The 21498-nt window shown below is 36.4% G+C and overlaps 1 protein-coding gene across 1 annotated transcript; it reads right to left on the minus strand.

Moving 5' to 3' along the window:
• Positions 1-11186: 11186 nt before the first annotated feature.
• Positions 11187-21498, minus strand: LOC121799333 (protein CASP-like). Its single transcript, XM_042198658.1, has 19 exons — positions 21134-21498; positions 20644-20754; positions 20394-20572; positions 19782-19931; positions 18941-19029; positions 18619-18728; positions 18394-18488; positions 17873-17928; positions 17017-17182; positions 15690-15782; positions 14353-14481; positions 13915-14034; positions 13611-13691; positions 12837-12944; positions 12590-12733; positions 12412-12513; positions 12018-12097; positions 11538-11630; positions 11187-11453 (listed from the first exon to the last, which is right to left on the minus strand). Exons 1-19 carry the CDS (start codon positions 21231-21233, stop codon positions 11393-11395), a joined length of 2067 nt encoding a protein of 688 aa, XP_042054592.1. The 5' UTR covers positions 21234-21498; the 3' UTR covers positions 11187-11392.

Raw genomic sequence — 21498 nt, forward strand, 5'->3', positions numbered from 1 at the left:
TAACTCTCTGGACTCTTTGTAGTGGTCGTTGGGCGTGTCATTTCTTCCATGCACAACTTTCCCGAAGCGGGCCGTTACTGGCTTAGCGGTCGTTGGGCGCCAGCGGTCGCCGGCTGTGTTGCAGCGGACTGCTGGACATGCAGAACAGCTCCAAATTTCCAATTTCGCGTTTTGACTCCCTTTTTAAGCTCAAATATGCACATTTCTCACAAAACATGTCAAAATACCAAAATAGACAAATTATGCAAATAATGGACATGTAATGCAACTTTGACATTCAAAACGGACCAAATAATGGCATTAAAACCGTGCAAAATCCGAGCGTATCAGGTAGGTCCAAAATAAATATAATCCAATTCAATTTTCTAGCAAGGTCCGAAATATTATTTATTCCTCTTGCTCGACATTAAATGATCAGTACTTCCTTAATCGAGCATAAGAAACAAAGACAAAAATTTCAGCTTGAAATTCGACCTCCTTTCGAGAACGCCTAAAAGATAGAAAAAGTCAGGGCGCTACATCTAGGCCTTAAAAACATACAAAATCCGTGTTATCACCTGTGTGGTATGATAATATCCCCAAGAGGTGTTTAGAAAAAGAATTTATTATTCAGTAAAAGTGATCAGTTAGAATTTATTCCATGAGTAATAAATAAGGTTCAAACTAGAAAACTCTTTGGAAAAGATATTAAATTTAATTCATACTCTCGTGCCCCTTAAGCATAGACCATGTTTGCCATTTTGGGATGTCCCTTAAGAATAGAGTAATTCTATTTAAGGAAAAAAATTTCTCTCTAATAATGTGGGTCTCATTCTCCACTAACAATACTCCAATCATTTTTTGTTTCTATCTCTTGCTCTTACTTTACCAATTGTAGATTAAAACTCGTGTTATTTTAAATGTTGTCGATTTTTTAGGGACGGAGGGAGTAGTTTATAGAAAATAGGAGTAATTAATTTAATGGATATTGACATCTTAGACAAGGGAAATATTATAAATCCACATTAGAGAGAAACCATGTGGAGAGTTGTCGGTGGCGCCCACTTTCATGTGGTAGAGAGAATTTTGGATTCTCTCTCAATTCATGTGTGAGATAATATTCTTCTTGTCTGATTCTCTAGATCTAGGTTATTGTCTTCATATCCATCAATTCCTATATGTTTAATATGAGATTTGCCCATGCAAATGGATGCACGTGAATTTGAGAATAGGTTAGAAGATTCAAGGTAGAGTACTGACACAACACGTGGAGAGGGCGTCAGCCGAGTCAATCCGTTGGAGGATTGTAAGGTATTATTCATCATATCACATCTAGTTTACGTAATTTATGTGATATATTCATAGATCTGTTTGTTTTACACAAAAATGGAATTCATATCATATTCACCTAAATAGATCCTTAGGGACCCGTTTGTTAATTGCGAATTTTTGCTGCACAACCCCAAAACTTGTACCATACGATGTACTCCCTTTGTTCTTTATTAATTGTCTATTTTTATCATTTGCATCAGTCTATCAATAAATGTCCAATTTCACTTTTACTATAAATGGTAAATAGACCCTACTCATATTAATCACAATTTATGACTCAATAAAACAAATATATAAATGTGATATCCATATTCCACTAACCTTTTCAACATATTTTCTTTTACATTTTTTAAAACACGTACCGAAAAGAAAAGGCCTTAATAGAGGAAATAGTCTATACCATATATACTATGTAGTGTGTGGTGCCGTTCGGTTGCAATAAATAGTTAACATATGATAATTCATCTAAAATTAAGTTGTGGAATTCAATCTTATGAACCAAACATAATACTACATATTTAGTCACGAGACATAATCTTGTAAATTGAAAACCTTTATGGCCATGTTTGGTTGACGGGAAAGTAAAGTTGACAAGGAAAATGATTTCTGGAAAAATGAATCCGGAGAATGTGATTCCTAATAACTTTACTTTCCCGTGTTTGGAAAATAACAAGATTTTAAATTTATATTTGATTTAAACATCAACTAAAATTACACTCCTACTTATTACTCCCTCTGTCCCATAAAAAATTATGCACTTTTAATTTTCATCTGTCTCATAAAAATATGTGCTTTCCATTTTTGGAAGGTTATATCAATTTAATAATGTAGGTCTCACTATCCACTATCTCTACTTTAACTACCATTCTCCTCCTCTCTCTTACTTTACCATATCATTCTTCTCATCTCTCTTACTTTATCAATTTTGTCTTAATTCAGTGTCATCTCATCCGCCCATATTTTTATGGGATGGAGGAAGTATTATTTTTACTTATAAACAAGAATAATAATATAAAATTTTAATAAATTATTAATTATAAATGATATTATATTATTATATTTATTAGTTTAAATATGAATTATCCATCATAATATATAATAATATAATTGCAATTATAGTTACATGGATTATTATAATCATAAACATGATTATTTTAATTATAACTATACATATTTACGGATATTATAATAATAAATTTTATAATTTGAAATTCCACTATGACTTTATTGTTTAATTATTAATTTATTAAATAATAATTTTTATTTATTATTACATAATTTATATTATATGATAATATTTTAATAATTTAATAAATTATTAATTATTATTATGATAATAACAAATATATATAAATATTATAATAATATAGTTATAATTATGATAATTTTATTTATAGTTATTTATTATACCATAATTAAGTATGGTTTATAATTTTAAACTATTTTTTATACATTGTAATTAATAATAATAATAATAATAATAATAATAATAATAATAATAATAATAATAATAATAATAATAATAATAATAAAATATGTAAGAATCCCAAGACTTGGAAAAAGAATACCTATGAAAAGTTAGGATTCAGAATCCTGGAAAGTTGTACTAACTTTCTTTGTCTCGGGATTCAGATTACTTCCCCAATTTGATTAAAAACCGAAACAAACACAGAATTTTAAAATTTAAGGAATCAGATTACTTTTCGGATAGAATCCTGGCAGCCAAACATAACCTATACAGTATATTATTCCTTATTTATGCACAAGCCTATTAATCTATAAAACCAATTAAGTGCATAACCCTTACATAACGAAAGGCACTGCAGACCCTCCAATGAATTTTATATTGGAGAACTTAATTGGATTGTTTGGAGGATGGCTTGTTGGTGTCCTGCCCATCCATCACTCCAGGACCAATAAAACCAGTCATTGATTATGACTAAGCAGTGTACCCAAGACTTCCATACAGTCTCCAGTATTTGGAATGTATATAAATCCTTTGATTATGACGTCCCACCAAACAACACTAACTCTTCTTTAACCAGCTCAAGACATTGTTTATCAAATGCCGAAAATGATACATCTACAACAGTAGTTGACATTTCTGGAGCATCGGACATTGATTCAGCATCAAGTGCGTAACAGGATTCGCGACATAGATTAAATTTTTTGAAAGACATGAAAAAACGTGGAGAAGCTTGCTTACGCGTTGAACATAGAACAGTGGGCCATAAGTAAAAGTAAAACACTGTAAAACTAGTATCATATCCGTGCGATGCACAACTCATTTTATTTTCTTCGCACATATTTTACAATTTGAAAAAATTTTATAAAATAATAAACCATATCATCATACGAAACCTAATTTCATAAATATATGTAATTACAAAATCCCCGCCTAAACCATATTCTGCAACTCCAAATCGATGCAACAAACAGTTGAAGGGAGAAAAAAGTAGCATGTGAATACTTGTGATCAATCAACTCAGTTATAGAGCCGGCCAAAGTGTTTGTTGCGATTAGATAAGAATTTGTTGAAACCATGGAATTCACCTTTCTTTATGATCTACATCCTAGCAATACTTCGTCAGTCATTCGAGTCCAGTGCATGTGTGTTTATGAATTCATTAAACTTGGAAACGAATCCAATGTAATCTTCATGGAATGTGTTTTCCATGATCGTATGGTATAATTGTCGTTTCTTATCTTATTAAGTTTTTTTAGTTATTTATCCAAAACTATTTACTTGTCTATTTTTTCTATGCAGGGAACTGGGATTCAAGGCAGGTTTCCCCTTAATTTACAAAATAAGTTTTTTTGACCAAATTAAGGAAGGATAAATTGTTACTATTTGCCATTTAAAAAAATAGAGTACATACTCGTATTACAGGTCATGATTTCGTAATTACTATGTGCTCCAAAACATGAATATCTGAAGTCAACGACCCCAAATTTCCAAGATTTATGTATTCGTTTAAGACATTTGATCTAAACAAGCATATCAAAATATTACCTGGAAAGGCTCTTTGGGGAGTACTTTTTACTACTTTTGCCATTATATTATTATTATTATTATTGTCTCGACTTCTATTTTTGTAGATATAAGTGCTGAGATTATTGACCATGACAAAGTTGTTACTAGGGTTGGGTCAGTACGATATAATGTATACCGTTACCGTACCGAAAGTTTTGGTATACTGAACTTTCGGTATAGACAATATCACTACCGTTACCGTATCGATATTTCATTATACCATACCGAATTTCGGTACAATATACTGTTATACGGTACAGTTTTGTATAACTTTATACCGAAAATTATATAAATAACTTTATAAATTATTAATGAATATATTTGTGGTTTTAATCCAAAATATTAATTTATATTATTATTTTTATCGATATAAACGGTATATCGTTAATTTGATATGTATTGATTTCGGTATATATATCAGACTTTCGGTATATAACAGTATAAGAAAATTCATACTGTTATCGTAACGAAAACTTAGGGTACAGTATCGTATCATATCGAAAATTACGGTATACCGAAAATTTGAAAATTTTTGATATTTTTCGGTACTATACGATCGATATACCGTTTTTTCGGTATTTTTGTCCACCCCTAGTTATTACACAATCTAAATCTCGACTCATCAAGATTACGATTGCTTATGTGCAGCATGTAATGAATCATCTTAAACCTACTTACCATATATAATCTCTCTAAAAATAAATAGGATAGGATAATAGTGTAAAAATATTTGAATAAATTTTTTATCATAATATTTTATAGCAAACTAAAGTGTAAGAGTTTTTATTCAAAGAAATTAATTTTTGTAGAGCGCAATATATCATCCAATAAAATTGGTGTGGGCATTCACATATTAGAGCATCTCCAGTAACGGCGTCAAAATCGCGACGCCGACTTTTCGCCGACGCCGGTTCTGACGCCGAACCATTGGAACCGGCGTCGGCGAAATCGGCGTGGCCATGCCGATTCGCGCGATGACGCCGGTTCCGACGCCGATCCTCACGGCGCCATTGTGGGTCCCGGATCGACGTCAAACCGGTGTCAGATTTTATTTTTTATTTTTTTTTCTTTTGAAAACACTATATACACGCGCTTTGAACGTCATTTTCATTCGCACCACTTGTTTTAACGAGTACTCTCTCTACCTTACTTTCTGTTCAAGATCAATAACGAGCAATGGAGAACAACTACGAAGGTACTCCAGTGACTCCCGGGGGATGGTCTCAGACTCCCCCGCCTCCCGGTGTAGGGTCTCAGACGGCCCCGACTCCCGGGGTAGGGTCCATACTTCCCCGGCTCCTGGGGGAGGTGGTTGGCCTCCGATGACCGGGTACTACAACATGTACCCGTGGCAGCAGATGATGTAGGGGTGGGCACCCGGCATGCAGCCCCCTATGCAGATGATGCCGAGGTGGGCACCCGGGATGCAGCCACCGGCGCAGCAGATGATTCCACCGGCGCAGCAGATGATTCCCCCGGCGCAGGGGACGCACGGGGGGACAACGCCTATCGGCCGAATTTTGATTTTTCCACCGGTTCTTCGCACACATCGACCCCAACGGATGCACAGTATACGGAGACCTTCTCCTTAGCAGACTTGGGTTTTGATATGAACGAGGTTCCGGAAACTCTCATTCAAAGCCAGGGAGTAGGGCGGCGGGGTAAGAAGAAGGGCAAGGCCAAGAAGGTCGGCGAGTCGTCGCAGCCGGAGGTGGAAATCCGGGGCCGGAGGAAGTGGACGGACGCGGAGAACGTTGCGGTTACCAAGGCGTGGGTGAGTGTCTGCGACGATCCTCTCGTTTCGAACAACCAGAGGATCGTCAACTTGTGGGCCAAGGTAGCCGCAGCCTACAGGGCATTTTTCCCTGAAGGGAGACCGTGCACCGGGGAGGAGGTCCGGAAGTACTGGGACCGAATCAGGTCTGGCGTCTCTCGATTTTCGGGTTTGTACGCCAACGCCCTCCGCATGCAGACCAGTGGCCATACAGAGGAAGACTGCAGGAGGATTGCGGAAAGAGCCTACCCCGATCCGCAGAAGAAGTACTATGAGTTCACCTACTGGAACTGCTACGTTGTGCTCAACGAGTCGGAGAAATTCCGGGCACGCGTCGACGCTGGCTGGCCGAAGAGGCAGAAACTGAACTATACCGGAGATTATAGCGGCAGCAGCGGTGGTTCGACAGACCTCCCCGAGACGGCCTAGGAGGTCCCGACTCCTCGTTCGTTCGGTCGCCGACCTCGCCCGGTTGGCCAAAGGCGAGCGCAACAGGTTGCGAGGGGGGGCACCCCGAGTTCCCAGGGGGTCCATTCGACATCCCCCCTCGGCAGGTCTACCGAGGAGCTCAAATTCTTCGCGCGCCAACAAACGCGCGCTCAAATGGTGAAGACCTTAGCCGACTTCCAAGCGGCGGTGGACCCCGAGGTGAAGGATTTTCTTCGTGTATTGCTCCAGAGCCAGCGTGAAGAATTGGAGGCGATGAGGAGGGACACCGGCGGGAATAGCCGCGGCGTAGGTGGCGACAGAGGCGGCGGCGACGATGGTGAAGAAGCGCTGGGCGACGACGGAGACGAGGACGGCGGCGAGGAGTGATTTTGTTTTACTTTTTTAAATTAATGTACTTTTTAATTTACTTTTTTTAAATTATTGTACTTTTTTTAAAAAATTAATGTACTTTTTAAGTTTTAATATTATTATTCGAATTTTCCGTATTTGTCTCGTAAATTAAATTCCGTATGTTGATACGAGTGTAAATTAAATTATATAATTGTTATTAGTGATGTGGATAGGTAGTGTGAAGGCTATGTGAGGGCTATTTGATGTTCAGTTGATGTGGCAAGCTGATGTGGCAGGAGAATTGTAGTGCTGATGATGTGGCAGTGTGAAGGCTATGTGAGGGCTATTTGACGTCCAGTCTTACTGGAGATGCTCTTACAGTGGTAGAGTAATATCGCCATGCAGTACGAATCGCATGGCTGGCACAATTCTTACTACTATAAGCACGCGAATAAACAAAATTTGTAGAACTGTTTCACCTAATCAATCGCGGTGAAGATTCGGCGGATCATCCACGTCACGAATCGGATGGCAGGCGCAATTCTGGCTAGTTCTCTGCACTACTTTTATGCAGTTGAAGACTATCATGTCTCTTTAATGAAAAACTGGCTATCTCTGGCCACCTTGCGGAGCAAGCTAAAGATCCCCAAATCGCATAGCCCGTATGAACAAACAAACTTTGTACAACCAGCTTACGTGGAAAAGATTCCATATTCTATGCCAATAGACTCGTGACATCCATGTACTGAGTCGTCAACAAATGAGCCGTGTTAAGGTTAAGAAAGCCCAAGCCCGTGTGTAGCACCCCGGAAAATTGTGACTTTTTATTTTTTTTATTTGATGGCTTTTTTTTAATTAATGTGGATGTTGAATAAGAATTTATTTTGTGGAAATTGAGTCTCTATGTGTTTGAGTTAATTATGTAAAATTAGTTGTTGTGGGTTATGTGAGTTAATGTGATTAAGCTTCCAATGTGTGAATTAAGTTAAGTGGGATCATGCATATATTTCTAGCCATATTATTTGGAATTTTCGGCCCTCCTATCCATTGGAAATAATACTTTCTTTCTTGGATTTAATTAATTGCTTTGGGATATTTATCTAAATTAAATCCGAACCAAATTATCCCTATGCTATTCTACATAATTTTCGCCCATATGCCTTTCAATTACTTGTGGGATTAATTTATTTGTTACCTATTTTGTGGGAGTCTTTTCCTACAGGAAAATTACCAATTTAAATCCTATTCCTATTTAATTGAGGATTTAAATATTTTTTTTAAAATACTCCCCTAGTACACGTCCCTTTTCCCTATTTTCACTCCACAATTTTTTTTTATTTTTATTTTTGTTTATTTAAGTGGAGAATTAATCCTAGAATATAAAAAGGGAGAAACCCAAACCCTAGCCCCATTATTTCAACGCATTTTTCTCTCCCTCTCCTCTCTCCCACACGTTTTATTCCTCTCTTCCTCTCTTTCTCCACCAATTCTTCACCAATCATTTGTTCTTGCATCAATTTGGAGTTGGAAATTCAAGATTCATCGAAGAATCACATCAATTATCTTTCCTACCGATTGTTTTTGAACAAGAAAGGTATATTTGAATTATCTTTCTCATCTTTTCCATTGAATCCTTGTTCTTGATTCCCTCATGCATATAGTGAGTGTAGGAATCATAGATCGCATAATTAATCAGTGGGAATTTGTGTTTCGTATGAGGAGATTTGTGAATATGTGATTTTGAATGAATATGTGTGAAGTTTGAATGATTCATTGGTGAATGATGTGTGATTATATGAGAACATGATTGTGAAAACCTTTTGAAGCATGTTTGTGTGTGGGGAGCATGAAAAATTGGGTTTAGATGAATGATAGATAAACCCTAATTCGAATTTGTGAAGCATGAAAACTGTGGTGTTCGAACAGTAGATTCCGACGTGTGTTTGACCAACCAAACAATCTTATTTTGGCACGGATTTTTAACTGAGTAAAATTTGAGATGTCTTCTGTGTTGTGTATAAATTTTAGCCTCTTTTGACGAAAGATGAAATTTTAATGAATTTTTCAGAATTTGTATTCTCGTCCAGTGAGTTTCGTTTTTGATTTTACCAACCTAAAGATGTAATTTTGATGTGAAATTTTAACTGGATGATCTTTGATGTGTCTACCGTGTTGTGGTAAAATTTCATCCCCATCGGAGGTCGGATGGAATTTTAATGATTTTTACAAAACAACCGCGCAGTTCTGCCAGATTTCTGTCATGTTAAAATAATACTTGTTGTCAAGTTTTGAGTGAATAAATGATACATGTGTGATTAAGGAACGTATCTTATGGCGTGGTTATGTGTGACACGTTGAGAAATATTATGGCATGTTTTCATTATGTTGATGAATGTTTGGGATGAGTAATTTAAGAGAACGATGAAAGGAACGATAGGACATGCATGATAAATTGTATTGATGGAAGGCTGATTGTGTTGTATTATGTGGTTATGATGTTGATAAGGGTTGTTGTGTGTACGTGGGTACGAAGAGCATGGATTTCAATAAAGTTGTGAACCGTGTTTGTAAGCAATCGAGGTGAGCTTTCTTTTATAAATCTTTTATTTTCCGAAAATATGATGTGGTGTTATAAGGGTGGTTTAACTTGTTATGTCATGCCATGATGTTTTGTTTATGAGATTGTTGCCTGATGCCTAGTTCGTTTGAGCTTGCTCCGTTAGGCTATAGGGCTATGTTGAGATTGTGCTTGATGCCTAGTTCGTTTGAGCTTGCTCCGTTAGGCTATAGGGCTATGTTGAGATTGTGTTTGATGCCTAGTTTGTGAGTTCGCTCCATTAGGCTATAGGGCTATGATAAACGAATTCGGGTCTGAGTAGGGCCGCAAACCCTATCAGGTTGTGTACACAGAGGGGGTCGTGAGCCGTCCTTGCTAGTCGGCCGGTCTCGTGGGCGAATAGTGTGGCCACACTTTCATCGCACTATGGTAAGAGGATGTGAATGATTGATTGATTGATGAGAAAGTGGGGAGATTGTTTTGTCTGGTCAGACTATGAAAATGTTTTTGTGTTCTCGATGATATTTCTTAACTACATGTAAAACTCGAGTTCACTGGTATGGATGACATAACTGTTATAAAATGTTTTCGGCATGAGCCCATTGAGTACAACAAGTACTCAGCCCTCCATATGTTTTCCCTATGTGCAGGTTGAGCGGGATGTTGCAGCAGATGTTGAGTGAGCTTTGGGAATTCCCGGATGCGTCGTGTCTTCATACATGGGCGTCATCCTATGACTCTCCTTTGATACTTGTTTTTCCGCTGCCTTGTTTCGAATCGTTTTTTTGATAAAGTCTTTCGTTTTGCTCTACACTACTTTATGACAATATTTACCTCGAGACATTAATCCGTTGTTTAACTATTCGATAGACCAAAATATTTCTTTTTGAAGTTAATTGGGTTTTCATATTCAATCCCGTCCTTTATTGTTGTCTTTCATTGCGTCCCCATTTTCTTCCCCGCTCCTTAGTCCCTCCCCTCGTCACGTTTTCCCCGTCTTCACTATCCTTAGTAAGGGCGGTCGTGACACCGTGCAAGAAGGCCCGCTGGATCTATCCAAATTAAAGCCCATCAAAGGTGGCTCCTCACATGAAATCATGCAAAGGATCCGAGCCCATCTATTTTTTTATTTTTATTTTCAAGAGAAAACTGAAACTAGTATATAAATCTCAAGGGTCACTCACTTCTTCTATTACCACTTGGTTTTAGGATGAAACCTATGATTCGACAAGTGTAATTACTCCTTTGCCTTGCGTAAAAAAAGTGCGTCCATTTTTTTATAATTATGGTGGTTTTCTCTATAATGTGTATTTTCACAATTCATTTTTTATTGTAATAATATTCAAATCTTATACTTATAGTAAATTCACTATATTCATTATTGGTACTAAAAATCTTATACTTTCATTGTTGTAATAATATTCAAATCTTATACTTAAATTATGACTATTTTCAATACATTTGATTTATAAATGCGTATAAACTATAAAAATTCATTCGGATCATCAGTAGGTATTAAAATGCGCACAAATCTTTATAGATAAATTCTCATCATTTTATGCAATTTTGTTTTGTATGTTAGGTGGAAAGAATAAAGTAAGAGAAATAAAATAAAGTAGAGATTGAAGTGTTTCTATTTTTAATAATGAGTCATCTTGGGATAAACTAAAAAGAAAAATGTGTTATCTTTGGTGGGACGGGGAGAGTAATATATAAGCTAGCCCCTGAGGTTTTAAGCAAACAATAATGACCTCTCTCTAGGCAAGCAGATTTCTCAATCTTTTACTCCAATATTTATAAAAGACATTATACATGACTTGACACATTCAACTCAACCTATTTCCAGGCACAACTCACTACCTACGTATACAAAAGGATTTTCATGATATTAAAGGAGAAGGATTAAACTTAAACACAATGCGAAAAATGTTCAAGGTCATTGAGGATGTGGAAGATTGACGACATTTTCTGCAGTAAAGGTTTCTTCGGGTCCGTGGCTGCAGTGAACATAGACAAGAAATTTACATCACCTCTCAAAATGAAAGAAACGTCGGAGCAGTTTAGATCTAAATTTACATCACCTGAGGTAGCTCAAGGCAGACATCCTGTAGAGGCAGGTAAATACCAATATGTGCAATCCTATTGTATAGAAAAACGCAAAGGTTCTCGCATACCTGAAAGATCGAATGTCAGTTAGGATAAGGTGATATTCAAGTTATGTCACCTCAGACAACGGAGCATCAGGAATACTATTGGATTAATGATGCAAATAAGTTCTTGTAAACATGTGTCAAAAAAATCTAGTTGGACTAATGTTCAGTGCTGGAGATTGAAGAATACTTGTTTTTCTCAATATATAATCCGCTAAAATATGTTTAAGAAAAAAATTGTACAGATACAACACCATTGCACTATGTTTCAGTTTGTATCCCAAACAGCAAGCAGTGATCTCTATAAATTGAGCAAGGTAATGCAGTCAGGCAACACCCGAATAGACATGAAAACCAGAATTTGACTAACCAGAGTTGAATTAAATATATCGAAAAGAAAGGGAAGCATACTTGTTTCCAAGAAGAAACCGTCCACTGCTAAGGGTAATTTTGTCCCTCAAGCCTAGTTCCTTGTACCTTTGATCTCTTTCCTGTTTTTCCATTATCATGAAAAGTATTAAATAAATCAGTTAGGATATAGATCAAAAACAGGTACAGAAAACACTTACTGTAACTCATTTAACTCATAAAAAAAATAATGCTAAGTCTTTAAGAGTGCATATAAATCATATGATGTGGAAAAGGGCCGGAAAAATAAAATTCAATTTTAATAACCTGCAATAAATTTGAAAAAACATGTAGAAGACCATATATTTTTAGGAAATGAAAAGAATAGGGAAGCATTCAGAAAGAGTAGAAGAATACACTGCAAAGAAAATGTGAATTAGATTTCAAGATGACCCACCTTCTTTGAAAATGCTGCAAATGGATTAATATCGTCCTCATATATTTTCTTATACTTTGATTCAACATCAGAACTAAAACCACCCTCCAGATCTTCAGCATACTGAAAATGAGTACACAGATGATTTAAGATATGTACAAGTGGCTTGAAATATAATGTAGCATTTTAATGTCGGCACCTTCTTTGATCCTCTAGACACAACTTTCTCAGAATTATAATCCTGAACATAGCGTATTTTCCCATAGAGTTTGACATTATCTGCCTTTGTTTTCTCGAGCTCGGTGGTAAGGCTTCCTATCTTCTCATTCAGTATTCTTATTTCCTGGGGACCAAGTTAAGTTAACACTTTCAAAAGCAGAAAAGAAAACCGAACCAGAATCATGTTCCAGTCCCTGTTAGAATAAAAAAGGTCAGAGAATGTAGACCTCTTCAGTCTCCCGCAAACGTGCCCGAAATCGATCACGCTGGTTGCATATCACCTTAAGCATAGAGCTTTGGTCTAAATCAGCAGGAGCACGCCTTTGTTCTGCATTCTGTCCCATGAAGCATTTAGCAGAAAATTTTGAAGCATAGCGGTCACCGATCATACATGCTTTCATATTGGGATCGCATGAAGTCACACACAAATCCTTACTAAATTGAGCTCTTGCAATTAAGAAAGATTCATCTACGAAAGAGCTTCAGTATGCGACTATTATTAAAACCCTCCATCATCCTAATTTATTGTCTATCCCCATATTACACGAATGTCAAAACCTATGCATATGTCATACCAAAATACTATAACTGTTAAATCAAAATGAAATATTTAAAATAGTTGTTTTCATAATAAAAATAAATTTGAATACAAGACTCTCTTACCTTGTTCAGAACCAAGTGTCAGCACATATAATAATGATTAACTCTTCAACTTTCTAAGAAGGACAACAATGTTTCCTTAGTGTACCAAAACTGACTTCATTGTTCCAAGTTACAACATCAGCATATGATTTCTTTTCTGGTTTTCTAATGCTTAATAATATGTACTCTATAATACAACAATCAACCAGAAGTTTAGACAGACTCAGTGAGAAACAAAGTTAGCTCACTCCCAGAAAAAGTTCTGACAATTGGGGATACAAAGTAGTGGATATATTTGACGCCTTGAAATATCAATCACCCAAAGCAAATACACAAGCACCTAGAATAACACAACTCACCTCAACTTGATTTGTCCCTCCAGATTCTGACAGGTCCCAGTCATTGAAGAAGCTGCCTTTTTTATCATTGGAACTGTAACCCTGCATTGAAGTAGTTAATCAAAATACTTGGTGGTGATAACCTACTAATGTTTTAACTGTGGTACACAAAATTATTAAGACACTGGCAAGACAATCCCAATCGCAAGATAAGCAACAGACAATGGAAACATGTAGATATACTTCAATGGGGAATAAAAATCAAACATATAGTAATAAATTCCAGCAGTACAAGTCCAGAAGAAGAACAGGAAAAATAACTAACCTTTAGAATATCATCTTCAAGTTTTTGGATAAGCCTTTGTTGTTCATCAATCTGTGTTGTTAAGTCTTTAATCTTAATTTCAGCTGCTTCCAGTAAAGAGGACTTTTCGGCAATTTTGACCTAAGAGTAAAGAGACAACGAAGACAATTTGATTTTTAAAAACTTATATACATACTCCCTGAATATAATAAAAAGAAATTAGAAAAAAGAAAGAACCAAACTGGTTTAGACCGAATTATTTGGCTTGCCATTGGGTGAAAAATGATTTATATATTTTAGTTTAGCCCATGGAAATGTATTAATTGCTGGTTCCTGGTTTAACAGGACCATCCAGTCTAATTTACCTCAATTTTCATTTAATCTGTTTCTCCTGGGAACTTCATCTCATGGTTAGTTTGCCAGAGAAATAGTAACAGATATCATGTCCTCAGAATGTACCTTATACTGAGTCACTTCGTGCTCCATTTTCCGATTCTTGTCTAGGAGTAATGACTCCAATTTGCTCATTTCTTCCCCGCTAGTAGCTGTTTCCCAATCCTCGGCTTCAATTGAATTATAGCCAACAGCCTAAGAATATAACAATGGTCGGTCAACTCCAAAATCAATTTAGTAAACATGGTCATACTTTCAGAACAATCTTCTATATAATTTTTTAGGTATAAGAAGTTATGAAACTAAGCTCATAATTAGGACTGCCGTCACTACCCATTTGATTTTGATAAAAGACTTAGACACTACCAAAATTTATTGTTCACTTGGTCAGTTGGTCTAGAGAAGGAATCGTGATGTATAAAATAAGGTTAAATTTTTCAAAGAGTGACCCACTAAAGGGTGTAATAATCTGTAATGAAACAGAATAGGTAGAGAAGTCTGAGAAAAATATTCACATGCTACATTCAATATTGTTAGGGGAGTGGGGCACTCTGGTCAATTAGGTGGAACGGGCACACTACGAATTGGGGAGCACTAATGTTTCATGTGTTTGAATTTGTATGTATGTAGGGTAGTATAAATGAGTATAGCAGACTAATATTAATGGAGGTGAAGAGGTACAGATGAATATAGGTTCCCATGGTTTGACACATTAATGGTGAAACTAGAGTAAAGCACATGGTGCCAACCAGTTAGAGAGAGAGAGATTGGGAGGATCAACTTTAAAGTAGAGTGCACATGTATAAACCATTTTGACACATTAATGACGGAGAGAGAGAGATTGGGATGATCAAGTAGGGAGAGGGAGAGAGAGAGAGATCTGTCACCACGCCCCCTGCATCTTACTCACCCCAGCCACCTCGGAGCGATACCGGCCTTGCCTCGCCGCCCCACGCCCCAGGAGCATGTTGTTATAGTTGGAGAAGCCAAAATTTGGTTGTTATACACCTTGACAAATACAACTTTTATACCTTCATGGTTCCCATATTGTTCTTTATGTTAATAGTTCAATATTACTCACTCCCAGCCTAACAACCAATCAAGACTTCATCAATGTACTCTAATTTTACTCAGTCAAAGCACAAGAAGTTAATTTTACTCGCCGCCCCACGCCCCAGGAGCATGTTGTTATAGTTGGAGAAGCCAAAATTTGGATAGTTGTTATACACCTTGACAAATACTACTTTTATACCTTCATGGTTCCCATATTGTTCTTTATGTTAATAGTTCAATATTACTCACTCCCAGCCTAACAACCAATCAAGACTTCATCAATGTACTCTAATTTTACTCAGTCAAAGCACAAGAAGTTAATGTTAGATTTCCCCAGAGTTTCATATCACCTGCAAAATTTTTACTTTCTTCCGCAAATCCTCAACTAGTTTTTCAGTTGGTCGTGTTTGAATCTCCTTTTTCAACTCCTCAAGTTCAAGTTCCTGCACATGTTTTACAATTAAGAGACCGATGAATATGAATTAAAGATATGTCTAGGGAAGATAACTTGAAGCATTTGCAAGGACAAATGGAAAAAAAATGTCAAGCAGAAATCACAGGTAATTGGAGTATAACTTGTATTTTATTTAAAGATGATCAATAATGGAACCACCACCTATTGGATGGGGGAAGAAGTGCCTTACCGCTTGAGTTGCGCTTCATTGTCAAATCAAATGAGAGAGCAGGATTGTCAATGACAATATTAGTTCTACGGTAAAGATAGACTATATCTGGAATATGTTTGGACTCGAGCAAGATTGTAGATAGAAGGATTGAAAACATGATCTCCTGTACTGATAAATAAGATGAGTGGCAATTCATTGAATTTTAATGTTGGTCATAAGTTATAATATCTGACCCTAATTGGCTTAAATATGTTACAATCAAATTTTCTAGTATGCATGAGCAACCACAATACATATGGGACCTCATGTGAAAATTTAACTTATAGGAAATGAAAATTGATAGGTTATAGGTTATATTTCCTTCTTCGTCCGTCCCATAGAAATAGTCTATTTTCATTTATGACAACCTTTTTATCCTTCTCTTTTACTTTATCATTTATGGGTCCATCATCCACTACACAATTTCAACTACTTTTTCTCCTCTCTTACTTTACCAATTGCGCATTAAAACCCGTACCAACCCTAAATGGCCTATTTCTATGGGACGGAGGGAGTAGGTGTTAGAATATGATAGGGAAGAACCAAGAGCAGAATAGAAAGGAGTTATATACTCCTTCCGTCCCAGCTAAGTTGAGTAAAGTAGAAGAAGACATAAAGTAAGAGTGATTAGATGTTTTGTTTTTGTCTAATAGTAAATGACTCAACTTAGTTTGGACATCAAAAAAAGGAATACGACTCAACTTAGTTGGGATAGATGGAGTAATTATTTTTCCTTCTTTTTTATTTAAATGGTTAAAGAATGATAAATATACCATCATACTGGGATGAAATAACTTTCCAGGTAAAAACATGACTTGATAAGCTAAATTAGCTAATAGTCAGATAGAAGATAATTTTTGCTTGCTTAGGAGCTAAGTGAGATTCAATATCTAACCAGTCTTAATTGAAATTTTAAGACTGTACTTTCTTCTGTTTCTATGTACCCAGTAAAACATAGCTCCATGACTTTAGTTAAAAACACTCTGTACGCGTAAAACGCTGTTGTAATCACCTTTTCATTGAGCAAAGCCTTCAACTTCTTCAGCTCATTCAAATTTTGTTCTCGTTCATTTGATAGTGTTGTCTCAATATTGTGTAGTTCCGTATTCAGTTCGGAGATTATCCTTTCCTTTGCACTAAGAGAATTCTCAAGAACGGTGTTTGCATCTGAACTATCACTGCAGCACAGTCACCGATGTAATCAAAACAAAATACATGACACAAAAAAGGGCATCTCGAAGTCCTAGAATGAAGAAGAAAATGAGAATAAACAAAATCAAGCCAGCATTTAACAAGCTCCCCTCCATCCATAGTGATACGGATGATCACTTGGATCATTTTCAAGCAATGGTTCATAGAAATAGTGTTACCAACTTTTATCCTTAATAAGACAACAATATAAAGAATTGACCCATCTAACTATGTCATACGAGCTAGAGGGTACACAAAAAAAAGCCTATCTCAGACGATTTAATTCCACCATGAATCAGTTACAAAGACAAGCCTTCCCTTCCCCTAAAAGAAACAAAAAAGGATAAGCACACCCTCAATTTTTTTAAGAAACGTCGTATTTTCCTTATACATGACCTGTCAGCACCAGTTACATGCTCAAAAGTCTCAATGACAATACTCCGGATATTTCACAAAGATACCAGCATTCACTCAACTTCAGCTATTGCTCCACAAAATTATGGATCCAGTACTTTTGATGTAATTTTTTACTCATTCCTTAACACTAAAAGAAGTTAGTCAAATTTAAAGATGGAAGCTAATACTTTGTCATTCGTTGATTTCCGAGTTGCAGTCAGAAACACACAAATACTCCATATGAGAAAATTCCTTATGTATCCATTACACCAAATACAAACCTTCTCTTATGTTCACTCTCTTCATTAGCTGATTGTAGCTGAGACCGCAGAAGCCCCTGTTAGCAATCAAGAGGAGGTATCAATTAGCATTGTCCACATTCGAAAGTAAGAAAGATCAAAGGAAGCTCACTATAGTACAAGATATTTCACAGTTGACAGGAAAAAGTTAAAGCGATGTTTTAAATAATCTCTAATGAATTTTCTTGATTCTATATCTGGGTATATACAAATAATACCCAGCACTAAGGAACACCAATAATCACCACCATTTTTAACAATGGAACTCTGAAGATATGTAAAATTTTCTGATCTTATGTAAAACTCCATTTCAGCTCAAAAATGACAGGTAAACCTTTCATTTGATATTATCTTATTGTCACAGAAAGTGGTATACTAGCAAAGGTCATCGCTGAAGTTACAAGAAAGAGAACAGGCTATTCATTAGCGATGACATTTTAAGGCATACGGCTCTACAAATTCAGGAAAGAAAGCATCTCATAAACATAAGAATGTGGGCTCACCTTTTCTCTCTCAAGACTTAAAAGCCGAGTCTGAGCTTCTTCAACTTCATTCATCAAAAGATTAACTTCTGATTGTTTTGTAGCCCCATCTTCATCTGTGTTTAAGTAAATATTGAGTTACACAAATCAGGTAACATAAAAATTAGATTATTATATGCTTACTTGTATGTGGATGTAATCATGTAATGTTGAAAGGAAGACAAAGATCTTTACAAGCATTCTGACCTGATTGGGCACGAAGCTCAAATAACTGGCTCTGAGCAAATTCATGAAGTTTCCGCATAGTGGAAACACTTTCTTGAGCTTGGCGCAATTGATCTTGTAACCTCCGTTCCCTGAATTATTACAAAAAATGGCATTCAAACTATGAGAAGGTATATAACATGGAAGGTTGTCTTCAGAATAAGGAAATAAAGAATAGCCTCCATGATGTGATATTTCCTCTTACCACCTTTTCTAAGAAATGTACACTACAGTCATACCTTCTTATACTAAGACATGGCAGCTCAAAGTCAGACATCACTGGAGCTTATAGAAATTATAGTACCTTTCTTTTAGAACTTCCATAGTTTTCTGATTCTCTTCAGCCAAATTGCGTTGCTTAATCTCAACAATTTCTTTCACTTTTTCCTCCATCTTCAAGATCAAGAGATATAAAGCATAAATGAGCAAATGAAAAAGTTTATGATACTTGCTCAAACAAAATAAACAGCTGCAAGCTTTTCTAGATAATTGACGGATGCCACTAAAGTTCGTGCAACGATGATTGGAAAAAATAGCCTAAAATGTTAAAGATCATCTATAATTGCAAATATAGCTATACATGCAGAAGAATTGCAAAACAAAACACCAAAGATAAAAAAACTCATTAACACACAAAATCCATTCAGTTTAGCCACCTGAGCCTCACAAAATAGGCTCAGAAATAATCCACCCAAAGTACATACACCGATGAGGGGTCAAGGGAGTTGGAATTTTCAGCAGCAATGGTTCCTTTGTGATTGGTCTAACGGGAAAAAACACATCACACAATGTTTCCGTGAGATGGAAAACTTAAATCTCTTAAGATAAGATTAATGTACTCCGTACATCTAATGTCCATAAGCCATTATATGTCAATCTTAAATGCAAAATCCCGTTATGATCTATGACTCAAAAATCATTTCTTTGTTATACCAGCATTGAAACTTCCCAACTCCTAGTTACCTACAGTAGGAGCTTATTTCCTTGAAGAATGAAAAGAATAATTCAGGATAAACCCAGCGGTAAGTTGGTAACTTCCGCAAGTCCAAAGCGACCCAACTACTGCAGCAGGATAAGATTCTGTGCAAGTACCATTGCTAACACCAAGGGGCTACAAAATGCTGAACACAGAAATATATAGTGACCTGTTGTTCTAACTGGCGGGTGCGCTCTTCTAGTCTTCTTATTGTTGCTTGTTGGTTTTTCAGGTGAGTTGATTCAGTGCGGAATTCCTCAAGCTCAACCTTCATCTTTCTGTTTTCAGACTCCAGTTCAAACAATTTGGCATCCTTCTCCTGTGCAAGTAGAAGAAACGGTGTCAAACAGAATTTAGGACACAATTATGAAATATTAAAAACTCATGTGGTTTTTCATAGCAACACCAGAGAGAGAAGTGGATGTAGCATTGAATAGACATGGACTGCCTGATTCATTGTAACTTAAAATATAGAGAATTCATATAAAACAAGCATGCAAGTTCAGTCTCGAAGCTCAAGTTTCATATGTGAATTACTAATCAATTCCACTCGACGCTTGAGTCTTGACAGGCCAATTTGGACCCAAAGAATATGGATTCAAACTAAAGAAATTGATCCCATAAAAACTAAGAAAATATTGCCCAAGTGTTACCATGTTTTAAAAATTCAAATACCAATATCATGTGTTATTAAGAGCATAACTAATATTACTTCATGACACAAAGTTAAAGTATACCCCGTGCTCGGATCAGGATAAAGCATCAGTTTATAGGTACTTACTGCAACTGAATTCAGAACTGGGTAAGGATCTGGTGCTTCATAAAGTTTCTGGTAAATGTTAAGAAAAGCATTTTCCCCAAATTTAGCTCTCTTGGTGAGTTTATCAACCTCTTCTTGATAACCCTTAAGTAAGGAATTGAACAATGCCAACTTCTCTTCATTTGAAGCCTTCTTGAAGTCTGTTACAAGTCAATTTTAAAATGTTCATGGATAATACAGTAAATAGTATGTTAAAAGTGGACGAGAATACCTCTAGTGCTCTCTGCAAGCTTCCTACGGTTCTTCTGACTGTTTTCCTGGTTCTCTGCAATTCTAAGCCCCTGTTCATCCAAGATGGTCCTTTCTTTCTCTAAATCAAAATCTGAAAGGATCAAAAGAGTACGTTAGAATATCAATAATCACACGCCAAACATCTTTTCAAAAGTGTCCTTGATTGATAAATGCAGTTATTTATTCCCAGAATCACACAGCTGATGCAGTGAATACTGAAACACCACGCGGGAGATCAACGGAATTGAGGATATCAAAGTGAATTACGAGCTGGATCAGCTCGAAAGTGAATCAAAGTTTTAGAGAGATGTCCAATCCAACCCTCGAATTTAAGTTAAGGATAGCATAACTATATTTTCTGGTTTATGCTTTTTGGTACATTTTCATTAGCTACAACTAGGAAATGGAGAAGTATCACAAACTCAAGGGGATAATTAGGAAACAAATTTAGGTCGGTGAAAATACAGTACCTTTCCAGAAAGTAGCAATAGCAGATACAGGGGCAGAGGTCGATGATGTGTTTGGATTTTCTCTCTCTGATCCTCCTCCTCCACCTTGCAGACCTTCCATTACTGATTACTGATCTCTCAATGCCAGCTGATCGCCCTCTTTCCTCTTCCACTTCGCAGACCTCTTCTATTACTGATCTCAGTGCACTCAAAACCTCAACGCCCTCGGAGAATGGGCGAGAATTACCGAGATCAAAACCTCAATTCATTTCATATTTACGAAACCAAGGATTTAGATCTAAAAAAATTCGATTTGAAGGCTCAGCTACATGAAGAGAGAGGAGAGAGGGAGAGGGAGAGGGAGAGGGAGAGAGAGAGAGGGAGAG

The sequence above is a fragment of the Salvia splendens genome, chromosome 4 (genome assembly GCF_004379255.2).
Source record: "Salvia splendens isolate huo1 chromosome 4, SspV2, whole genome shotgun sequence".
NCBI classification, from domain to species: domain Eukaryota; kingdom Viridiplantae; phylum Streptophyta; class Magnoliopsida; order Lamiales; family Lamiaceae; genus Salvia; species Salvia splendens.